Consider the following 21,303-nt stretch of genomic DNA (forward strand, 5'->3'; position numbering starts at 1 on the left):
ACAATTCTTGTAACTTTTGGAATATATCAGATGTACGTTGTGATTAGATCTTCAAGAAGGTTGAGATTTCCGCAATCAAGAACATAGCTAACGGAGAAGGCAGGCTTGGGGCGAATCCTCGAAGAACTCCAGCCTTTATTGATCACAGGAAGGAGGCATCAGTAACAAGCAGGTTTCAGAAGCAGCAGAGCAGTTAGACAAAGGGTTATTGAAAGCAGCTGTATTTTCAGATGAGGTTTGGCAAACAGGATATAACAGCTCTTGGCTTCGTGCCTCACCACTTCAAAATCCAGACACGTCACTTGTTACACACGACACACGAGACAGAAGGGCAGCGCGCAGGCTGTGACGGGGGAGCCTGGCCGCCAGCGCCCCTGGGTCCACCTCGTCCCGGGGCTGCCGCTGCCTCCAGCTCGGGCCTCGTGCACGTTCCTCTGCTCTTCGGAAAGGAGGCTCCAGGCTCTCCGTGCGCTCCCCCTTCACTGAGTGCGCAGAAGAAGGAAGAAGCGCATCAAGAACGTCGCTGCTGAGCATCTAACCCAGAGGACACGAGGCTTTTCAACGTTTCAAAGGAATGATGGATACTTTTGTCCAGTCATCTCCCTTGTCCAGAATTGGGTTATCTGACCTGTTTTCACACGTCTTACCTCAAACAGGCCCTTGGTTGAGGCACGTCTCTGTGCCTCTCTTTTGGCCAATGTAACAGCGTCTGCCCTTCAAGACCTGAATGGAAGGCTTCAGTGTGGCCACAGAATGGGTCCAATTAGCATTGTTGTTTCATACCTTTGTATGTGGTGAAAAGCTTCAGCATTCCTGTCCTCCCTTTTTAACTCTCCCTGGCTAGTTTATGTGGCTCCCTTTGAGCACACCTTCATATGCCCTCTGTCTCTGTCATTCATTTGAAAGTCATTCAATGCAAGGTCACCATTTTGGTCACTCTTACCAAACCCATCAAAAAATTTTTGACCTAATATAATTTAGTAGCATTTCTCAGAGGTTCCCTTGCCCTTTTACATTACTTTTTTTTTTTATTTTAGAGAAACTTTATTGGTTTAAGGGAAGGAAAGAGACGATAGTATGAAGAGCTCATGTCCATGAGAAGGGAGGAGTGGTACGGTGCACCTAGAGACCGAAATTGGGTTCTTCATAAGTTCTGAATGGGGGCTGAGCTAACCAGCCATTATGTTTTATGTGCTGAGCCTAACCAAGCACAAAGCCGGGTTCAAATGCGACCCTCCCAGGGGTCTAAATCCAAGGAAAGGAGAACTATTTCCTAGGGAGGGAATTGGGTTGTTTATGGAAAACTGCATCTTGGGAACTCCTTTAGGCAAGTGATAAGGAGAGGCCAGGTCCTTCTCTGACCTCCAGCACAGTGGAGCCTGAAGGTCAGCCTCAAGGACATCTCTGCTTTTACTTTCCAGGACACTGGTCCCTTAACCTGCCTCAATCCCGTTCTCAAGAGGCAAACCTCCCTGAGTTTGGGGTGCTGGGACGATGGTCCACCTGGCTTCTTTGGGAGGAATGGAGCTGTTGGGTGTGGCAGTTAGGAAACTTCCCACGTGTGTCTTTCTAAGGAACTGAACGTGCCTTGGTGCAATATGAAAAGACAGTCTTGAATGAAGACATTGTGGGGAGAGGGGAGCAAGGAGTTAACCGAAAGTGGAGACACAAGACGGGAGCTTTTTAGGGTGCCTGCTCTTGTAGACTTTCAGGCCTTGGAGGGTGTTCGAGTGGACCCAGGTAGATAGAGTTAGATGGTCACAGGGCCCTCTGAGTATGACTGACTGTAAGCGAGAGGAGATCTAATTTAAACAACAGCTGATTCTACAAGGTCCCTAAATAAGCAGAGTTACTATTACCAGACAAAATTCTCTTTCTCCGTGAACCTTTCTCATTTCTTAAGACACCACATTCCCCAGTGCTGACTGCACTTTACTGAAGACCCTTCCAAGTGTCCCGTCTTCTCTGTCTCAATGTTTAAGACCCAGCCTCCCAGACTGACAACCCCGCCCGGACATCTCCCCGGAACCCCATGGAGAGCATGCCTGGGCTGCAAGGCATTTCCCGAGGGTGGTTAATACTTCCATGTTTGCTCTGGCCTCCATCCTCCCTGGGCCCTTAGGCAGCCTGAGCTTAGCTCAGGGCTCAGCTGCAGCCCCGCCCCCTCCTGCACTGCTCACTCCTGCCCTACTCCAGTCACCTCCACTTCACAGCTGTGTGCACTGATCTGGCTGAGCCCAGTCCTGGACTTCTGCCTTAGCAAATACGAGGTAGACGATGAGGCTTGTCACATTAATGCCTGCCGCCAGGAGGAAGATGACATGCCAGGAAAATTCAGCACTCTATAGATTAAAATACAAAGGACAAGACACTGTTCCAATTGTTCATCTTCTAACATTTAAAATGCAGTGTTAATGTGTACACTCGACACAGTTATTTCAACATGGAAAATGTCATGATCAATAAGACCAGCATTTCCTTCTACATAAACGATTGCTTTCATTCTGCTATGACATAAACAATGTAAAAAATTCCATTTTTTCACCAGATAAATACACGTGTCTGGTATTCATAATTGATGCATATTTTCTCGTTCTGTTTTATTTCAAAACCACTTTCTTTCACAGTGTTTCATGTAGCTAATGGTGAGTTGTGGCATATAAGCATGTATAGATAGATATGTGGAGAGGGAGTGTTTTATACAGTAGTTGGAAGATTAACCGGTTTCTCTCAGCCATAATATCATTTTGTGAATATACCTTCCATGCTATTCTATATTCCCCCTTGGCATTATCTATTACCATGCAGAGTTCAAATCCCAACTTCTCTTCCTCAGGACTCTTGTAATTCTTTATACTGTGGGGCCTACCTACACCCTAGCACTTGGGAGTTGGAGGCAGGTTTTTCGCCAGCTTCAAAGAAAACCTCAATGTGAGACCTAGAGAGATGGCGTAGCAGTTAAGGTGCTTCTGTGAACCTAAGGACCCTTGTTCAGTTTTCTAGTACCCATGTAAGGCAGATGCATAAAATAATGGATGTGTCTGGAGTTTGTTTTGCAGTGGCCAGAGGCCCCAGTGCACCCATTTGCTCTCCTTCTCTCTCTCTCTCTCATAAATAACTAAATAAATAACATATTACATAAAACTCCAGTGTATATATTACCATATGGTCATTATCCATTCATCAGTTACTGGGCATCTATAGTGATTTCATTCCCAGCTCTTGTGAGTGGAGAAGCCACAAGATGGATGTGCAAGTACTTATTAAGGCACATGTAAAGTCCCTAGGGTATATGCCTGTTGAGAGAGCTGGACGTGAGGCCTAGTGGGACTTCCTGAGCCTAGCTAAAGTTTGGTGATCTGTGTCTGGACAGCTAGGACTCAGCAAGACACCTAGTGGCTTCTTGCCTGCTACTTCCTCACAGGAGTTGGAATTATCATTTCAATAGTCACAGTTTACTATTGGTCCTTACCTCTTCCACTATCCTAAAATCCCCACCTTCAGCCCCAACATTATACAGGCAACTGCTTGTAACAATAAAGCAAGTTCCCGTGAGTACCTGCTTCCACAAGACGCCCGACTCAGTGTGGTTTTTCTCCAGTAAACAGGAGAGGTTCTGAGTCATATGACACTCATCTTCCTCCTCAACCCCTTGGGAGGAACCAGCTGGCCTGGTCCCTCCTCAGCACTACCTGCCTGCTGGGGAGGAGACCGACATATGCCCAGGAGGATTATGCCTTAGGTTTTTGAGAAAACTCCATACTGATTTCCATAGTGCATGTACAGGTCTACATGCCCACCAGTAGGAAAAAAAAGTGTTTCACTTTCTCAACCACATGTTAGCTTTTGTTGTCATCTATTTTTTTATGATAACTATGCCGAATGGAGCAAGAGAGACTCTCAGTGTAGTTTTAATTTGCATTTCCATGATTGCTACATATGTTGAATAGTTTAAGATATACTTATTGGGCTGGAGAGATGGCTTAGCAGTTAAGGCATTTGCCTGCAAAATCCAAACAATCCTGGTTCAACTCTCCAGAACCCATGTAGGCCAGATGCACGAGGGGGTGCATGCATGTGGAGTTCGTTTGCAGTGACTAGAAGCCCTGGGGTGCCCATTCTCTCTCTCTCTTTCTTCCTCTCTTTCTCTGTCAAATAAATAAATAAAATTATATATATATTCCATTAGCCATTGGCCATGTGAGCTTCTTGTTTTGAAAACTCTGTTCAGTTTCATGCCACATTTCTTTGATTTGGGTTGCTCGATATTTGTATTAGTTTTTGCTTTTGAGGTGGGGTCTCTCCTAGCCCATATTGACCCAGAATTAACTCAGTGGTCTCAGGCTGTTATTGAACTCACTGCAATCCTACCTCTACCTCATGAGTGATGGGATTAAAGGCATGCACCACCATTCCCAGCTTGCTTGATATTTTTGTTTAGTTTGAGTTCTTCATATATTCTGCTATAAATCTTCTATCAGGTAGTTAGCAGTTGAAGATTTTCTCCCACTCTGAAGCTGGTCTTTTGAATCTATTGCTGTGCAATAGCTTTTTAGTTTCAAAAGATCCCATTTGGGGACTCTTTGTCTTATGTCCTTGGCTACGTGGGGTGAAAATTCAGAAAGTTCTCCCCTATGTCTGTATCTTGAAATGTTCTCTCTGCTTTTCCCTCTCATCATATTAAGGATTCAGGTCTTACTGTGTTAATTTGGGGGCCTGGTGAGAGATAATGCTCTAGATTCATTCTTCTGTAGGCAGACATTGCCCCTTCAACGTGAAAGTGACATTTCCCCACCATGCAGCCCAGTGCTCTCCACTCTCCATCCCCTCAGATCACAGAAGTGTGCGACCACACCCTGATTTTTAAGTAGGTTCTAGGGAACCTCATCTCCAAGATAGACATGTCTTTTATCTAACTGTTAAATTGGGTAGAGCATTTTAGATATGCTCACTAGGAAAATATTAAGCAAATTTGTAGGTGACAATGCCAAAAAGTTTTCATGGTTCCGTCTTTAGTCCATGCATTTGATTTTTTTTTTTTCTGACAAAACTTTATCTTGTTACTTTTGCCACCACTCACCATGTTTTTTGTTTTACTTATTTATTTATTTAATTTTATTTTTTGGTTTGTCGAGGTAGGGTCTTGCTGACTTGGAATTCACTATGTAGTCTCAGGTGGCCTTGAACTTGTGGTGATCCTCCTACCTCTGCCTCCTGAGGGTACAGATTAAAGGCATGCAACACCATGCTGGGCTTCAACATTGTTTTTGGACAAAGCCATGCATTTGTTGTAAAAAAAAAAAAATGTCTGAGTCCTTCTTTCTTCCCAATGAGTAATGACACGAGGGTTCCCATCAGAAATAATGGGCATGTAACAAGAAAGAAAACGTCATCTGTTGACCAAACAGCTGCCTAATTTAGTCAAATCTGTTTACAAATGACAATAAACTTGTCATTGGCCTGCTACTGACCTCTAGTCTCTGATTTTTTTTATACACACACAGTATCTTCACGCAAACACATACACACATGTGCGTGTGCAAATTTATGTCTTTCTCTGCACAATTAATAGTGGAACAACAGCTTTGTGTGTGTTCGAGGTACGCACCTGACTGAGTACTTGCCCAGCAACAGTGGTAGAAATTATGCCTCCTACCATTCCTATTAACGTGGTGACTCCTCTGAGAAATCCATAATACCTGAAAGAAAATTAATGTTGATACACACACGCCACATGTCAGATGAAGCAGATGCCTTGGTAGAAGCTAACTTCGCCAAGTGGGATTTAAGAGTGGTGATTCCATGAGTTAACCTTCCCCAATTGTCACTCATTAAAATGTCAGAATATTGTCTACACATGAGCAGCTTTCTGGATAATCAACAGTGTCAGGAAGACTGAATCAAGCGGGACAGAATGTTCAAGGAGATCAAGATAATGGGGGCATGTCTAGAATAACTCCAGCAGAGACTGGAACCTCCAAGCACGATCAAAAATTCAGAGATTACCTATGTTATGACCGGAATTGGTTTCCGATTATTTTTTCAACTACTTCTTGTCGCTGTTGTTAAATAGAAACTTTGTATGGACACGTCACATGTGGGTACCATCATTTCCCTACTCTCTGGCCCCACCCCCCTGAGGGCGCTCTTAGGGGGATCGCTGGCGTTCTCCAGGGAGTTGTGCTATGAGTCCTGAGAGGACACTGTCCTCATGGGGGGGGGGGGGCGGGGCAAGGCCTCTGGATATTTCTCCAGCCCTGTGGCTCTTACATTCTTCCTGCCCCTTCTCCCTCGAAATCCCCGAGCCTTGGTGATTGTGTAGTAGGTCCACTTTAGTGCTGAGCTTTCAGCACCTTCTGAATTTCTGCTTGGGCGCATGTCGAGTGTCCTCAGCGTCTGTCTCCATCACCCTGGGGCAGGCCGTCAGGCTCGGCGAGGAGGCAGCGCCTGTGCACATCCTGCCCCGCCATGCTTACCTCTCTCTCTCTCTCCCTGGAGTAAATCATGAATGAATAAATAGTAGATGAATAAATAATTAACCGTGAACTAGAAAACAGAAGGGGTGTTTCAAGGTAATTAGTAATTTTTATTTTTTAATTGACTTTGGTTAAAGGAAGAAGTTCAGTTATGCAGGAATAAATTCAACAGATCCATTGTAGCACAGGGTGTCTTCAGTTAATAGCAATGTGCGTTATTCTTGAGCCTCTTAGCACAATAGACTTCAAGCACCTCATCACAAAGTAACGGATTATGTGGGTAGTACATGTGTGTCCACAGTTCAAACTATCCTTTGGTACAAAATAACATATGTACTTCAGTTTGTTAATAAAATAAGCAAGTTTTGAGGTTACCCTACCTGGGGGCAATGTCCAGAGCATTGATAAATCCTCCAGGTGCTGAGAGATTGAACAATGCATTGGCAAGTACTAGGAAGGTGACGGTGCCATGGAAGCCGAGGCCCGGGGCCAGCAGGCTCAGGCTGAAGATCACAGGAAGGAGGAGTCCTGGCAGTGACGCAGACAGCAGTTAGGTGCGTCCTGAGCATGGGGTGTTGGCTCCCCAATCTGTCTGAATGTCCCAGCTGTTCTTACCTAATGTGGTGAAGAGCTTCCGGATGGTAAGTAGGCTGAAAATCTTCCTGGACTGGAAGAAGTCTGCCATCTCACCAGCTACGATAGCACAGATGTAGGCACACAAATGTGGGAGACCAGACAGCAGCCCGTTCTGAGGAGGAAACGTTATTCTGAGAGTGAGTATGATGGAGAAGCAGTGTTGTTTGTACACAGCAATCTTTTCACTGGCGTTCACTTACTAATGCATGTGCTGACCTGAGGGTGCACCCAGTGTCACATCTCCTGCCTGGTGTGTACCAAACCCTGGGTTCAATCCCAGTGCCATAAATAAAAATAGATAAGTGGATACACACATGTATGCATACATAGAAAAATAGTTAAATGGTTAAATTTTATACATAAAACCATGAACATGCAACATCAGAGATCTGTCTAGGACCTCACAATCCAATGAAAAGAGAAAACAAGTTTTGTGGTCAGTAATATTTGTCACATCTGGGCTGGAGAGATGGATTAGCAGTTAAGACACTTGCCTGTGAAGCCTAAGGACCCAGGTTCGATTCTCTAGGTCCCACGTAAAACAGATGCACAAGGTGGTGTATGAGTCTAGAGTTCGTTTGCAGTAGCTACAGGCCCTGACACACCACTTTTTTCTCTCTTCCACTCTCTCTGTCTCAAATTCAAAAAAGAAATATTTGTCGCATCCCTACTTTTAAAAAAACAGTTGTGAGTTTCACAGGATCTACAGTATGAGGAGAGGACCACGTTGAGAACAGGAGAGAGCCAACCTTGAGGAAAATGAGAGAGTATAATGAAAATTATATATGCATGGTGCCAACACTAACTCAGGCATGGTTAATCTTGCCTAAAATACTGTGGTTTCAGGCTAGAGAGATGGCTTAGCGGTTAATCACTTGCCTATGAAGCCCCAGGACCCCGATTTGAGGCTTGATTCTCCAGGACCCACGTTAACCAGATGCACAAGGGGGCGCACGCATCTGGAGTTCGTTAGCAGTGGCTGGAGGCCCTGGTGTGCCCATTCTCTCTTACTCTCTCTCTCTCATCTCTCTGCCTCTTTCTCTCTCTGTTGCTCTCAAATAAATAAATAAATATTTTTTTAAAAAAATATCGTGGTTTCATGGAAGTTTAAATGGAGTCAATGAGCCTTTGTATGGTCCATGCTATTCTGTGTCCTGGCCTGAGGACTGGGTGGCTGTAGAAAGCTTCAAAGTGAAAGCCCAGCTCCATTTCTGAGGGAATCTGTTCTGGTTACTTTAGTGTAAAAAAAAAAAAAAAAAAGGAGGTTCCAAGCATTAGAGACCCCAAGTCAGATAGATAATGGAATGCCAGTCCGCTCAGGGCAAGACCCACGCCATAGACATGGAGCCCAGCACTCTGGTCCTTTTAGAGTTGAGCGTGGTGGCAGGGCCTGGCCCAGGTACTTTGAGAGAAGGACCCCAACCCCTGAGAGGAATGATGGAGTCAAGTTCTTTTCTCGTGTTTTGTATCCCAAGGTGGCTTTGAGTAACAGCAATCATCCCACCTCGGCCACGTAAGTGCTATAATTAATGGTGTTCACCACCACACCTGGCTTGTATTACGTCCTAAGTTACACAAAGAGCAGTTATGGATGGGGGATGGGGAGCATGAGTGCATGTCCATTTGTAGTTTGAGACAGTTTATTTATAATTTAAAAAATTATATTTCTGGGCTGGAGGGATGGCTTAGCAGTGAAGGCACTTGCCTGCAAAGCCAAAAGACCCTGGTTTGATTCCCCAGGACCCACGTTAGCCCGATGTAGGAGGGGGCACATGCATCTCGAGTTCATTTGCAGTGGCAGGAGGCCCTGGCACACCCATTCTCTCTCTCTCTCTTTCTCTCTCTCTCCATCTTTCTCTGTCAATTAAATAAATAAAAATTTAGCCAGTCAGGGTGGCACGCGAATTTAATGCCAGCACACAGGAGGCAGAGGTAGCAGGAGCAACTGAGTTCAAGCCCACCATGAGACTAAAGAGTGAATTCCAGGTCAGCCTGGGTTAGAGTGGGACCCTCCCTCGAAAAAAAAAATTTTAATTTCTTAAAATTATATTTCTACTTATATATTTGAGGGAGAGAGAGAAAGGGTGCACCAGTGACTTTTGACAAGGCAAAGAAACTCCAGATGACTACAACATTTTGTAATCTGGCTTTACTTGGGTCCTGGGGAATCAAAACTGAGTCAGCAGGCTTTGGAAAAAAGTGCTTTACATGAAGAGCCATGTCGCCAGCCCATATTGATAGCTTTTATTAGGGGCAGTGTTCCCATAAAGATGAAAAACCGCGCATCTCCAGCTACAGAGCAGCGGCAGGAGGTAAACAGACAACAGGCTGCTGTCACGCGGGATCAAGTCCTTCATACACTTGAAGATGAGGACGAGGGCGGCACTCACCTCTCTCACGTTGACATGAAGCATGGTGCTGAGATACGTTGGCATGTACACAGCAAAGAGGGAGGTTGACCACAGGAAAGCAAAGACAGAGAGGGCGATGGCCCAGACTGGAAGAGACTTCAGCATAGCCTTGATTGGCAGACGTCGTCCACATGCGCTGACCTGTAAAATACACCATTAATCCTTCTCCAGTGTGGACACGCGGAGCCTGTTTGGTTGGAGCAGGACGGAGGGGAGACAGAGCGGCGCTCTACCTGCTGGGCGAGAGAAGAGTTGATGTATTCCTTCTCCCTGATGCTTATCCACGGGTGGTCCTTGGGTTCTTCATAGAACAGGATGAACCAGAGAAGAGACATAACACAGCCAAACGCACCTGTCAAAGGCATACAAATTACAAGTGCAAGTTCAATTCGCAGTTCTTTCTATAGTCTGTCTCTTTTTTTTTTTTAATTTTTTATTTATTTATTTGAGAGCAACAGACACAGAGAGAAAGACAGATAGAGGGAGAGTGAATGGGCACGCCAGGGCTTCCAGCCTCTGCAAACGTACTCCAGATGCTTGCGCCCCCTTGTGCATCTGGCTAACGTGGGACTTGGGGAACCGAGCCTCGAACCGGGGTCCTTAGGCTTCACAGGCAAGCGCTTAACCGCTAAGCCATCTATCCAGGCCAATGGGTCTCTTTTTGAAAGTTATATTTTTGGACTGGAGAGATGGCTCAACTCTTAGGGGTACCAGCTTGCAAAGTCTCATGTCAGGGGTTCCATTCCCCAGCACACAAATAAGACAGATGTACAAAGTGGCACATGCACATTCAGTTTTCTTCTGCTGCTGCTTTTTTTTTTTTTTTTACATTTTCTCTCTCTCCCCATTGCTTTGATTGCAAATATGTAATTGCATAATTTAAAATGGGAATTTTCATTCTGAGAACTGAAACTTTTCCTTTCCTTGTTGAAACTCTCCAAGAGAACTCAGTGGCAGATATCCTCTTTATAACCATCTTTGTTATCCTGCAGCACAAACTGTTATGGAAGCGAATTCTTTCACTGTCCTGATCTAAGGGCTCCTAGGTTCCTCCACTCACCTGCCTGTCTACACTGAGCCTCTGTCTTCTCAGATTCTGAATGTGTTTGACCTCCAGAGCATGACATGACCATACCTATACAGGACTACAGTCATCGGGTTTGGGGTTGATTTCAGCACGTGCGTGGGGGGGGGGGGTCCCTGTATATGTGTGTCACAATGCTTGACACCCGGGTGACAACCTGGGTGTCCTAAGATGCCTCCCACTTCTTCTTCTTCTTCTTTTCTTTATTTTTAAGTCAGGGTCTCTCATCATCCTAGATCTTACCAGCTAGATGCCTGCCACCATGACTGGCCTTTTTACATGGATTCTGGAAATCCAATTCAAGTCCTCATGCTTGCAAAGCAAGCATGTTATTACTGACTAAGCCACCTTCCCAGGTCCAAATAAACAGTTTGAGACCTCGGCCTTACCTGTGTTCTGATACACAGCCAAGGCTTCAGAAGTAATCAAAATCATATAAAGATTTGCCAAAAGGTGTGTTGTTTTAGAAGTTGTTATCCTAATAAGCTGATCATGAGGATATGTCAAACTACTGCAGAGAGTATGTAACACTGAATATTTAGTCTTTTATGGAACAAACACGGACAAAGTGCTTTTCATGTACCACATTCTAGCCTAATGCTTGAGGTAATAGTGGTAGATAGGCAAAAATTCCGATTTTCATGGAGGTCACTGGTAAGTGGTTTAGAGATTATTTTCCTTTTCCCTCACACTCAGGCATGTGGGGTTTAAGTTCGGGAATCCAAGAAGGGAAAATGCCAAATACAAATACACCCAGCTTGTTGGCTCCACATCTTGCACATTATCAATCCCCAGAGGCAGACATTGTCTTCATCTGCACAGGAATGCTGGGGTTGGTTAAGGTGAGCAACAACACCAGAGCTGATTAAACAGCAGCCTTGGTCCCGTTTTTACTCTGCCTCTAACTTGGGCATTGACTGCTTTTCCTGAGACTTCCATTACGGTTTGGGGGGGCTAAATCCCTAAGTCACTGCCCTCTGACCCCATTCTGTCACATCTCTGTGTGTCCTATGACCCTCTCTCCGCCCCTTTCCTCCTGCTTTGTCCCCAGGGGGCTGCATTGAGGGGCATGGACAGCCTTCATGCATCTTTCCCATGGATCTGACGAGTGGAAAATCCGGGCACAGGTGAAAGGGAAGGAATAGACAGAGAAGGGTCTTTCCAAACCTGGATCTCTCTCAGATTTACCCCCGATTTGTGTTCACTATGAAGAAGTCATCCGTCCTCTGAAGGTTGTGCTCTCCAAAAGAGTCTCTGGTGGATTCTGATAACAGCTTCCTATGTCGCTTCCTTTGGTTCCAGGGGCAGTGGTAACTCTCACAGACCAGCCCCACGTTACTGCCGCACTGACCTCTCCTCGTGCCTGTGATTCCTCCCGCTTCCCACAACTACCCTTTCAAATAGTCACTTTGTACATAATAAATCCTGAATTTGCCTGTTACGTGACATTGCACAATGTTGTAGTTTGAATATAAAATGTCCTCCGCTGGGTCATGTGTCTGCACATGGGGTCTCCCCAGCCCACGGCTCTCCCTGCACGATGGTGGTCCCTTCATGAGGTGAAGGACCTGAGTCCGCGGGAGGGCCTCAGGCCCCAAGCCTCTTCCTGGCCACTCTCTGCTTGGCCCGACAGACGCACCGTGACCAGCCGCCTCACACTCCCCCACCGAGCCTTCCCCCCACCGTGGACTGTGTTCCTTATTCAACTAAACCAAAACAGCCCTTCCTCGTTTTAAGCTGTGTGCTCAAGCAATGGGAAAAGTAACTAATAAGGACCTGCTTCCCAAGCCCCTCTTTTGTTCTCATCTAAATGTGCATAATGTGCCCATCCACTCTCCGCCAGCCTCAAATCCAAAACCCTGAGGAGAAAACCAAAGTCATTCATGACTTGTTTGGCAACAGTGATTCTTCATGCTTTTTATCGTTTCCAATTTGTGTAGAATTTATTTTTCACTGAAGAAATCAATGTGTCTGACAATGGGTGGGTGGTATTATAGAGCATGCTCAAGGTATAGAACGTTCTAGAATATTCATTATATGACCTTTCATAAATCTGGAAAGTTAACAAAGATTAAAAGAAAAAAGTGGAAGGGGCTCAGGAAGAAAATGAGACACACCGAGAGCATGGGTGTGGGCTTCTCTAAGGAGAGCCCCTGTCCCCCATCTTCACAATAGTCATGTGAGGAATAGGGTGGGTCTGCAAGCTCTTCTCTTCACAGGGTTGCTAAGCAAATAAATTATGCCACAGAGTAGCTCCTGAGGGACACCGGACAGGGTTCTATTGAAGAAGAAAAACTCTAGATTCCAGAGAAGCTGGAAAGTGTCCAAGACAATGAGGCTTTTCCCAAGGCTATGTACACCCAGGCCTTGAGCATAGGTAGCTGCTACTTTAACACAAAATGTCTACATACAAAACAGACATTATTTCTACATGAGCAATAAATTTTGTTGACTGCTGGCATTTATTTTTGATTTTGGTTTCTCAAAATAGGGTCTTACTCTAGCCCAGGTTGACCTGGAATTCACTATCTTGTCTCAGCCTGGCCTGGAACTCAAGGTGATACTTCTAGCTCTGCCTCCCAAGTGCTAGGATTAGAGGCGTGCACCACTATGCCTGGCTTGACTGCTGGAATTCTTGATTCCCAATGCAAAGAGGTTTCAACCTGTCAATGGGGTGAGGGCTCCTTCCCTTCCCCAAGCCCCTCAGTCTTACTGTCTTTCTCCCTTTTCCAAAGAATTTTTCATTTAAAATGTACAGAATTATTCTATTGATTAATCTGTGTACAATAATATATGTAGCTCTGACAGTGACTATGTCCTGAGAATTTCATGAAAATTGACTGATCTTTTCCTCAGTGAAGCGTATGGTATTTAATGTAGAAATCAGGTAATTTGTAACATATTCAGTTTTCCATCCTAAATTCTGAATCATAAGTGAGTTTTTATCAAATATATACTCTCGGCCAGAGAGATTGCTCAGTCAGTAGTTAAGTCACTTGCCTGAAAATCCTAAGAACTGAGGTTTGATCCCCAGTGCCCAGGTAAAGACAGATGCACAAGTCGGCACATGCCTTGTTTGCAGTGACTAGATGCCCAAGTGAGCCTATTCTCTCCCTCACTCTATCTGCCTCTTTGCCTCATAAATAAATAAGTTAATTATACTCACCCAAAATATAGAAGACCATGGGCCAACCCAGAAGATCACAGATGAATCCACTCACAAGCATGACCAGGAATGATCCCAGTGTGTATCCTGGTCAAAAGGACACTTCTGTTACATTAATGAAGACATCATACAATGCAGGCCATGTGGTCTCAGCGTCTCCCGTGGGAGAGCTTCAGGGATGGGGAGGAAAGAGAAGGTGTTTGCTTGTATCTCTTCTGTTGTTTGAGGTGAGGCTGCCTGATTTTCATTCTGATTAACTTCCCTCTCTTTCTCTCTTCTCTCTCTCTCTCTCTCTCTCTCTCTCTCTGTGTGTGTGTGTGTGTGTGTGTGTGTGTGTGTGTGTGTTTGTGTGTGTGTGTGTGTGTGTGTGTGTAGATAAGTTAGGTTTGCGTAAGGGTGCCCATATGTGCATGTTGGATGCTGGAAGTTCATGTCTGGTGTCTTCCTCAGCATCTTTCTATCATGTTTACTGAGGCAGCGTTTCATTTGAAACCAGGACTTATAAATTTTGCTGTGTGTAGCCATCCAGCTTACCCTGTGAATTCCTTGTCTCTCTCTAGAATTCTGGGATTACAGCTCCCTATACCACCCAAACTTTTTAATCCACTGGGGATCTGAATCCAGGTTTTCACACCTGTATAGGTTTTTTTCACTCTGAGCCATTGATGGAGCCCTAACATACTCATTTTTAAAACAAGAATGCTGGAAGTGATTTTTTTTTCAACCCCCTTGACAGTTCAAAGCACAGAGTTCTGTGGCCTGCAGAAAGAATGTGATTGAGGGGTTGAAATTAATTCAACCATTCTTGGCGTAAGTCTTTACCTGAGTAACTCACAGAGGTAAGTCGGCCTCGTTCTAAGGGAGGAGCCCATTTGACCCATATTGCGTTCTGGGCTGCCATAACTGTGCCCTGAAATGAGAAGAGGAGGACATTTTTTCTCAGTTATTTAATATGGATTCATACCCTGTGTATTTTATCCCATTATCTGAATACCTGGACTATTCCCTGGAGTACTCGGCACACGATGACTAAAGCTGGTCCAAGGCAAGCTGCTCCTGGGGTGAGCAGGGATAACACAGAGCTGAGGAACATGGCAGAGCCAATCAACTTCTTCACAGGGAATCTTCCAGATAGGTAGCCAACAGGAATGTATGGTATGGGTGTACCATATGAAATGGCAGTGAGTATGATCCCCTGGATATCAGGGCTCCAGTTATACACAGGGTTCTGGAAGAAAGGGGGAGACAAGTCTAGCTGCTCTGCAATGTGGAGACTTACAGTGTAAAGTAGGAATTCTGGATGTTTTGTCTTCCAAATTAGTTCTGGTCTAACTTGTTTTTTAAAAGACTCTCCTTTTTTCTCTCACAATGCCTGTATATGTAACATATACTAACATATAACGTACACATATATATTTCTTTGTAAATTTTATCTTGAATATCATTTCAGAAATGCTTGATGTCACAAGTGTTTCTTATTCTTGATTCTAAAATATTCACATATATTGCTGTTTGGGGGCAGAATGAAAGTCTGAATATGAAATCAACTCAGGCTTTATACACACCTTATGCAGTCATGTAGATCATTTTACATAATATTTAAAACACCTGCATTTTGTCCATGACCTGCCTCATGGCATCAGGTATGGAATTCTGTATTTATGCCATCATGCCACAGCTTGAAAGTTTCAGATTTTAGAGCATTTAGGATTTTAGGATGAGGAGCTCTCTGGCCATATAATGTAAAATCCTCATGGTCAAAGGCACCATCATGAAGTCCAGTACCTGTCACAGTACGGCAGTTAGCAGTTGTTTCATGAACTTGTCTGTAAGTTTCATTTCCGCTTTATAAACTCTCTCTCTCTCTCTCTCTCTCTCTCTCTCTCTCTCTTTCTCTCTCTCTTCCTATTTCCTAACCACCTCATTCCAACCCTTAGATCTGGTTATTTTAAAAGTCATACAAGCCCTTCACAAATACATCATACTTTAATCATAAGTTATGCTATTTAGGAGGTTACTTGTTTATTGAGATTGGAGTTTCTTTGTCTAATCAGGATTGTCTTGTCAACAGTCTTCAACCACAACACAAATTAGTTCATTTGGGTCATATTTTGGATTTACCTTTGTGTCGTCCAGCTTCTGCCCTGCAGATACGTTGGACACACCACTTGTGTCTGTTCTGTTCACCATGGTTACGATAGTGAGGTTCAGACATGCACGCTGTGCACAGACCCCAAGGTTAATGAAGTGCAAAAGCACAGCGAGTCCATAGCGACAGGAACAAAGCCCTGGGACTAAGAAGTACAACAAAAATCTCAGTTACTAACTGATACAGAAGAAGTCAAGATAGGCATTTTGAATTCAAGACATAAATAAAAATTTTGCTAATTTTATGGACTTTGAGAAATTACCAAGAAATGTGTGACCTACATGATAATCCCATTTTACTGCAAAATATAGTTCCAATTGGGATGACCAATTAAATTTAGCCAGTTTGGCAACTATTTTGACTCATGTCTATGGCAAAAGGACACTGTTCTGATCTTCAAACACATAAGATAGAGTCTTACATTTTCGTGTTGCAAAGAAAAATCACATTTACAAAATACAATTGAAAACTGAGGTCATACCTATATAGCTATTTACAATGCTGGTGTGAAACCACGCAAATTCACCAGTAGAGAAATCTTGAAGTCCAGAAACACAAATGCACCTAATGTTAAGTGATTTTGAATGAATGTGCTAATGTGATTCATTGGAGAAAAATGAAGTCAGCCTTGAAGAATATAATTTTCACAAGAAAAATAAGAATATTTGTTCACCAAAAAAGACTTGTGCAGAAAAACATCTTGCAGCTTTTCTTTTTAACAGCAGAAAGAGACGCTGGGGAGATTGAACAGTGGCTAAAAGCACTTGTTTGTAAAGACTAATGGCCTGGGTATAATTTCCCAGTAACTAAGTAAAGTGAGACCTACAAAGTGGCACATGTATCTGGAGTTCATTTGTATGATTAGGAAGCTCCAAGACACCCATTCAGATTCATGCTCTCTCTCTCTCTCTCTTTCTCTGTCTCTCTCATTCTCTCTCTCTCTCTTGGGTGTGTGAGTGTGTGTGTTAGTCTCCCTCTGCCTCTTTCTCTCTGTATCACTAACATTAATGAGTAAGTATTTAAAAAAAAAAATCAGAAAGAAACCAGAAATGGAGGTGCAAACCTTTAATCCAACTACTTGGGAGGCAGAGGTTGGAGGGTTGCGATGAGTTTGAGGCCATCCTGAGACTACATAGTGAATTCCAAGTTGGCCTGGACTACAGCAAGACTCTACCTCAAAATCATAAACTAGAAAAGAAAGAAGAAGAAGTTGGGGGGACAAGGAGTAGGAGAAGGAGAAGAAGAAGAATCAGAAGGATCTGGGTTTGTTGCCACATGTATCGTCCCAGCACTGAGAAGCCTGAAGTGGGAGCTTCACCTTGATTTCAGGCCCAACCTAGGGCTACAGAGTGAGATCCAAGTCAACCACAGACAGATTAAGACCAGGCTTCAAAAAATAAGAAATCCAAGCTGCTTAGAAGCAGGAAGGCATAGTAATGCCAACCATGCCACTCTGAATTAATAGCAAAATGAGCCTGATATACTCGGCATCAACCTGGACTAATCTCAACAAAAACTTGCTGTGCTAAAGACCCTGCATACCAAGGAGTGTTTACTACAGGAATCTATTTATATGACATCTGAACACAGGTCAAAATTATCAACATGGCGCACTCCATCTCCAGAACCAGCTATGGAAATCTATATAATGGCAAGTCTCTTTCATTCCCAAATCTCTCTAAGTGCTCCATCTCTGAGCTCTACGTCTAGATTGAAAGGTCTCATGTGACAAAATCTCTCTCATCTGCATGATTTTTTTTGTTGTTTAAGATCATCAGGTTGTAGATTATAATGACATATATAAAACTGCTTTAAGCTGCACCTATCTTAATACTGCCTAAGTACCAGTGAGAAAATAAGTATGTATCAGGACCAAGGAAATTTATGTGAAATCTTGCAGTTTTGTTTATCATTGCCCATTGTGTCATCAGTATTTCTTTGCTGTAGCAAATGCCTACGAAGCAACCTAAGGAAGGAAGGTTTTGCTTGGTCATGGCTCAAGGACACAGCCCGTCATGGAGGGAGGATTGGTGGCAGGATAAGGAGGGAGCCAGCCCTGTATCTGTGGTCAGGAAGGAAAAAGGATGACAGCTGATGCTCAGCCTGTTGTCTCCTGTATTTTCGTGCAAACCCCAGCCACAGATGATGCAGCCGCATGGAGGTGACTGCTCCTTTAACCTAACGCAGAAACTCCCTCACAGACGTGCCCAGAGGATTTTCTTCTATATGATTCCAAATCCAATAAGGTTAACAACTGAGTTAATGATCACTTCTATCCTCTAGCCCCTAAAGGCTTGAATCTAGAAGTGGCTCTACTCATCACTACCCCTAGTCACCCAGCAGCAAAGATCTTACTTCCTATTCTCATAAAGTTCTGCTCTGCTGGCCCAGAAGTCCTCATTCCAGAGGGCAGAGCACTGTGTTCAAAAAGATTCTCTGCTCTATCTTCAGGGCCCATGGTTCACAGGGATGAGGAATCTTGGGGGCCATCCATGATTAACTAAGATGTTTTATCTGAATAAATTGCCCCTATAAAGGGATTTTTCTAGATCTGTTGATCATATAATTTTTCTCTTTTAATTAATTTCTTATCTAATATAACACAATATTTTACATATCTCAGATAACCTTAACAGTGACTTAGTGCCATTTAAAATAATAAATTAAAACACAGATGAGGTAAAATTTTAAATTATCACAATAACCAAGTACCAACTTTAAAAAAGAATATAATTTTATAGACCACTAAATTTTAGTATGAACCAAGAATTTTATATTTTCATGTACTCCTCCTTTGGTATGTGCATTGACATGACATAAACATAAGTCTAGACATAATGATAATTTTTTATTGTCATTACCCTGCCTCTGCTAATACACTTTCTTTCAAAATGTTCAATAAACACCTAGATGATAGACATCCAGGAACAAAGTGACCCAGAACATTCTGCTGCATCATTTCCACAACAAGCTGGTGTCCTTGAGGAGGGAACCAAAGTGGTGTGCCTTTTCTGACATTAGCCCCCTGTGATAAACTGACAACAATGGGAATGTTGGAATATTTCTATTTAGAAATTATTCTAGTTTTTAACATCACTTTGTGAATATTTTACTTTTTCTTTTGAGATAGAATCTCATATAACACAGGTTAGCCTCAAACCTAGCTAAGAATGACCTTGCGCATCTGAAACTTGTGCCTCTCTGTCCTGAGTGATGGGATTATAGGCATGTGTCACTATGCCTAGTTTATGCAGTGGGAGATTGACCTCAGGATTTTGTGATGCTGAGAAAGCACTCTCCCAATCGAGTTTCTTCACCAGTCCTTTCCTGAACCTTCTAAGACTTTGTTTCCACAGAAAGATTCTCTCCCATGACTCTGAGGTTGTACATGGAAGGACAATCCCCTGTAAGGTGCTGTGTTACCTTTGCCAGGAGAGTGCTGATTCTCCATTGGGTATCTCTCTTCCTGCTTGGCAGCATTGGTTTCCATCCACTGTGAGTGCAAAACACACTGAGGTCAGACAAGTCAAGAATGCAACTGGCCAAGTACCCAGAACTCCTCTGTGGCATGAAACCTGGATCACGTGGCAGCTGGTTCCATTTCAACCAGTGCCCTTTCAACTCCACTAAGGACCTCAGAGGATATTCCATTTGGGACACTGTGTAACTGATTTAAAATACATGGGCCACTTGCAACCTATGAAAAAGAAACTTCTTTGTCAACGGAGAATTACATGGCCATTGACAATACCCCTCCCTAGCATAAGAAAAAAGTAAAGATTTTATCAAACAAAGAACAAATGAGTGAAGTATTTATCTGTAGTTTTGCCCTAAGAGCCATAATAAAAGAAGGCCACAGGTGAAAAGAGGCTGCCACTAATTCGAAGTGTTCATGCATGAAAATGGCAGAACACAGTGGAGATGGAATATATATATTTATATATATATATATATATATAAAGAGGTGAACTGAAGTTCCTGAAAAGTTGTCAGTACCTATTTCCAATAAGGCTAGTTGACTAATGAGGATTTCTGGGATGGTGGAGAGATAGAATATTACACATCCAGAGGAAAATTGCCTTGGTCTGTGTTTAGTCCCCTCAGTTGTCACCTATCTCCTGTCTCTGTGTCTAACTTCACTTGCTTGTGACCCTCAGGAAAAACCTTTCAGAATGTACTAAGACCCTATTGCCCACCAGCTCAAAGGTTCTTGTGTCAAAAAGAACAAAACAGAAATTATAGAGCAAAGTGTGAGTTACCATGGCCTTAGAACACAGATTCAAGTTCCCCTTAATTCCATGCTCCATTTGATGACAATTCCATGAAGATGTTATAGTTGCAGAAGAAAAGACAATCACTAACCAAGACTGTTCAAATGCAGTGGAGAAAACCCCAGGTGGGTGATTAGAGCCAATGGGGAAATCTCTGCTGTGGGCTTCTGACATTCTGCAATGACAGTCTCAGCTTTCAGGATGGTGGAAGTTACCAGCTCTGTTCATATGTTCCAAATGGACTTACCTAATAAACACCGGATGTCAGATCACACACAGAGGTGGGTGATAGCACGTCATATAAGGGGCTAAGACAGCCCAAGGTAATTCTGCTATAGTATCAACCACTCCAAAATCAATGAAATTATAATAAGGGATTCTGCCTGGTAGGGTGTAATTCCACTTCGGAACACTTACAGAGACCCGGCACACAGCGTGCACCAGACACAGCACACAAGTCACGGGGAGTCACAGTACTTCACCAACACAGACACGCTTTACCACTCACAGGAGCCTAGGAACCCTGACATCACATTCTTTCTCCTTTCATTCCTGGGAGAAATGCCTATTTTACACTCATTCCTTAATAAAGGGTCTTATTCTTTTCCTGTGAGAAGCCTCAGAAGATAAGCAACCTTTTTTCTCTCAAAAATTTCCCCGTATTAATTACCATCTATAACCTTTCTTCCAGAGAAGGCTCCCAGAAGGCCTCTCAAGAAGTGATTGCTAATTTCACTGGACAGGGGTAAGACTCAGACTAACCTGATTCAGGATGGAATAGAAGTTCCTCTTCTCAGAAAGTTGTTTCCATGAACTTTACACAGCACTGAATTACCCATTTTACTAGTAAGTGTCAGTATATTGTAGATCAAATCTTTTGACCTCATCTTGCTAAATCTAGAAGTTTAATTTTTAACTATTGTTATGTTACTTTGTGTTAGGTCAGGACAGGCTTCCAAAATGGATCACCAAGTACAACAGAATGGCGACAGAGGTATAAGGAAGTGGATTTCACATTCTTCAAGAAACCACCCAGCCATTATCCCTTCCTGGCCTACGAATGACCCCAGGTCATGGTATTACCCCCTTATCTTGTAAGTCACCTGGACA

The 21,303-nt window shown here is 43.4% G+C and overlaps 1 protein-coding gene across 1 annotated transcript; it reads right to left on the reverse strand.

Annotated features, from left to right (window-relative positions):
- Nucleotides 1–1,127: 1,127 nt before the first annotated feature.
- LOC123454023 (sodium-dependent phosphate transport protein 1-like) lies at nucleotides 1,128–21,007 on the reverse strand. The gene is made up of 13 exons (XM_045132000.1): nucleotides 20,956–21,007; nucleotides 19,346–19,415; nucleotides 15,895–16,067; nucleotides 14,768–15,001; nucleotides 14,596–14,683; nucleotides 13,774–13,860; nucleotides 9,757–9,875; nucleotides 9,503–9,664; nucleotides 7,092–7,224; nucleotides 6,857–7,004; nucleotides 5,609–5,699; nucleotides 2,201–2,342; nucleotides 1,128–1,784 (listed from the first exon to the last, which is right to left on the reverse strand). Exons 2-12 carry the CDS (start codon nucleotides 19,410–19,412, stop codon nucleotides 2,208–2,210), a joined length of 1,437 nt encoding a protein of 478 aa, XP_044987935.1. The 5' UTR covers nucleotides 19,413–19,415; nucleotides 20,956–21,007; the 3' UTR covers nucleotides 1,128–1,784; nucleotides 2,201–2,207.
- Between the last annotated feature and the right edge of the window lie 296 nt (nucleotides 21,008–21,303).

This window comes from Jaculus jaculus, chromosome 13 (genome assembly GCF_020740685.1).
Source record: "Jaculus jaculus isolate mJacJac1 chromosome 13, mJacJac1.mat.Y.cur, whole genome shotgun sequence".
NCBI lineage: Eukaryota > Metazoa > Chordata > Mammalia > Rodentia > Dipodidae > Jaculus > Jaculus jaculus.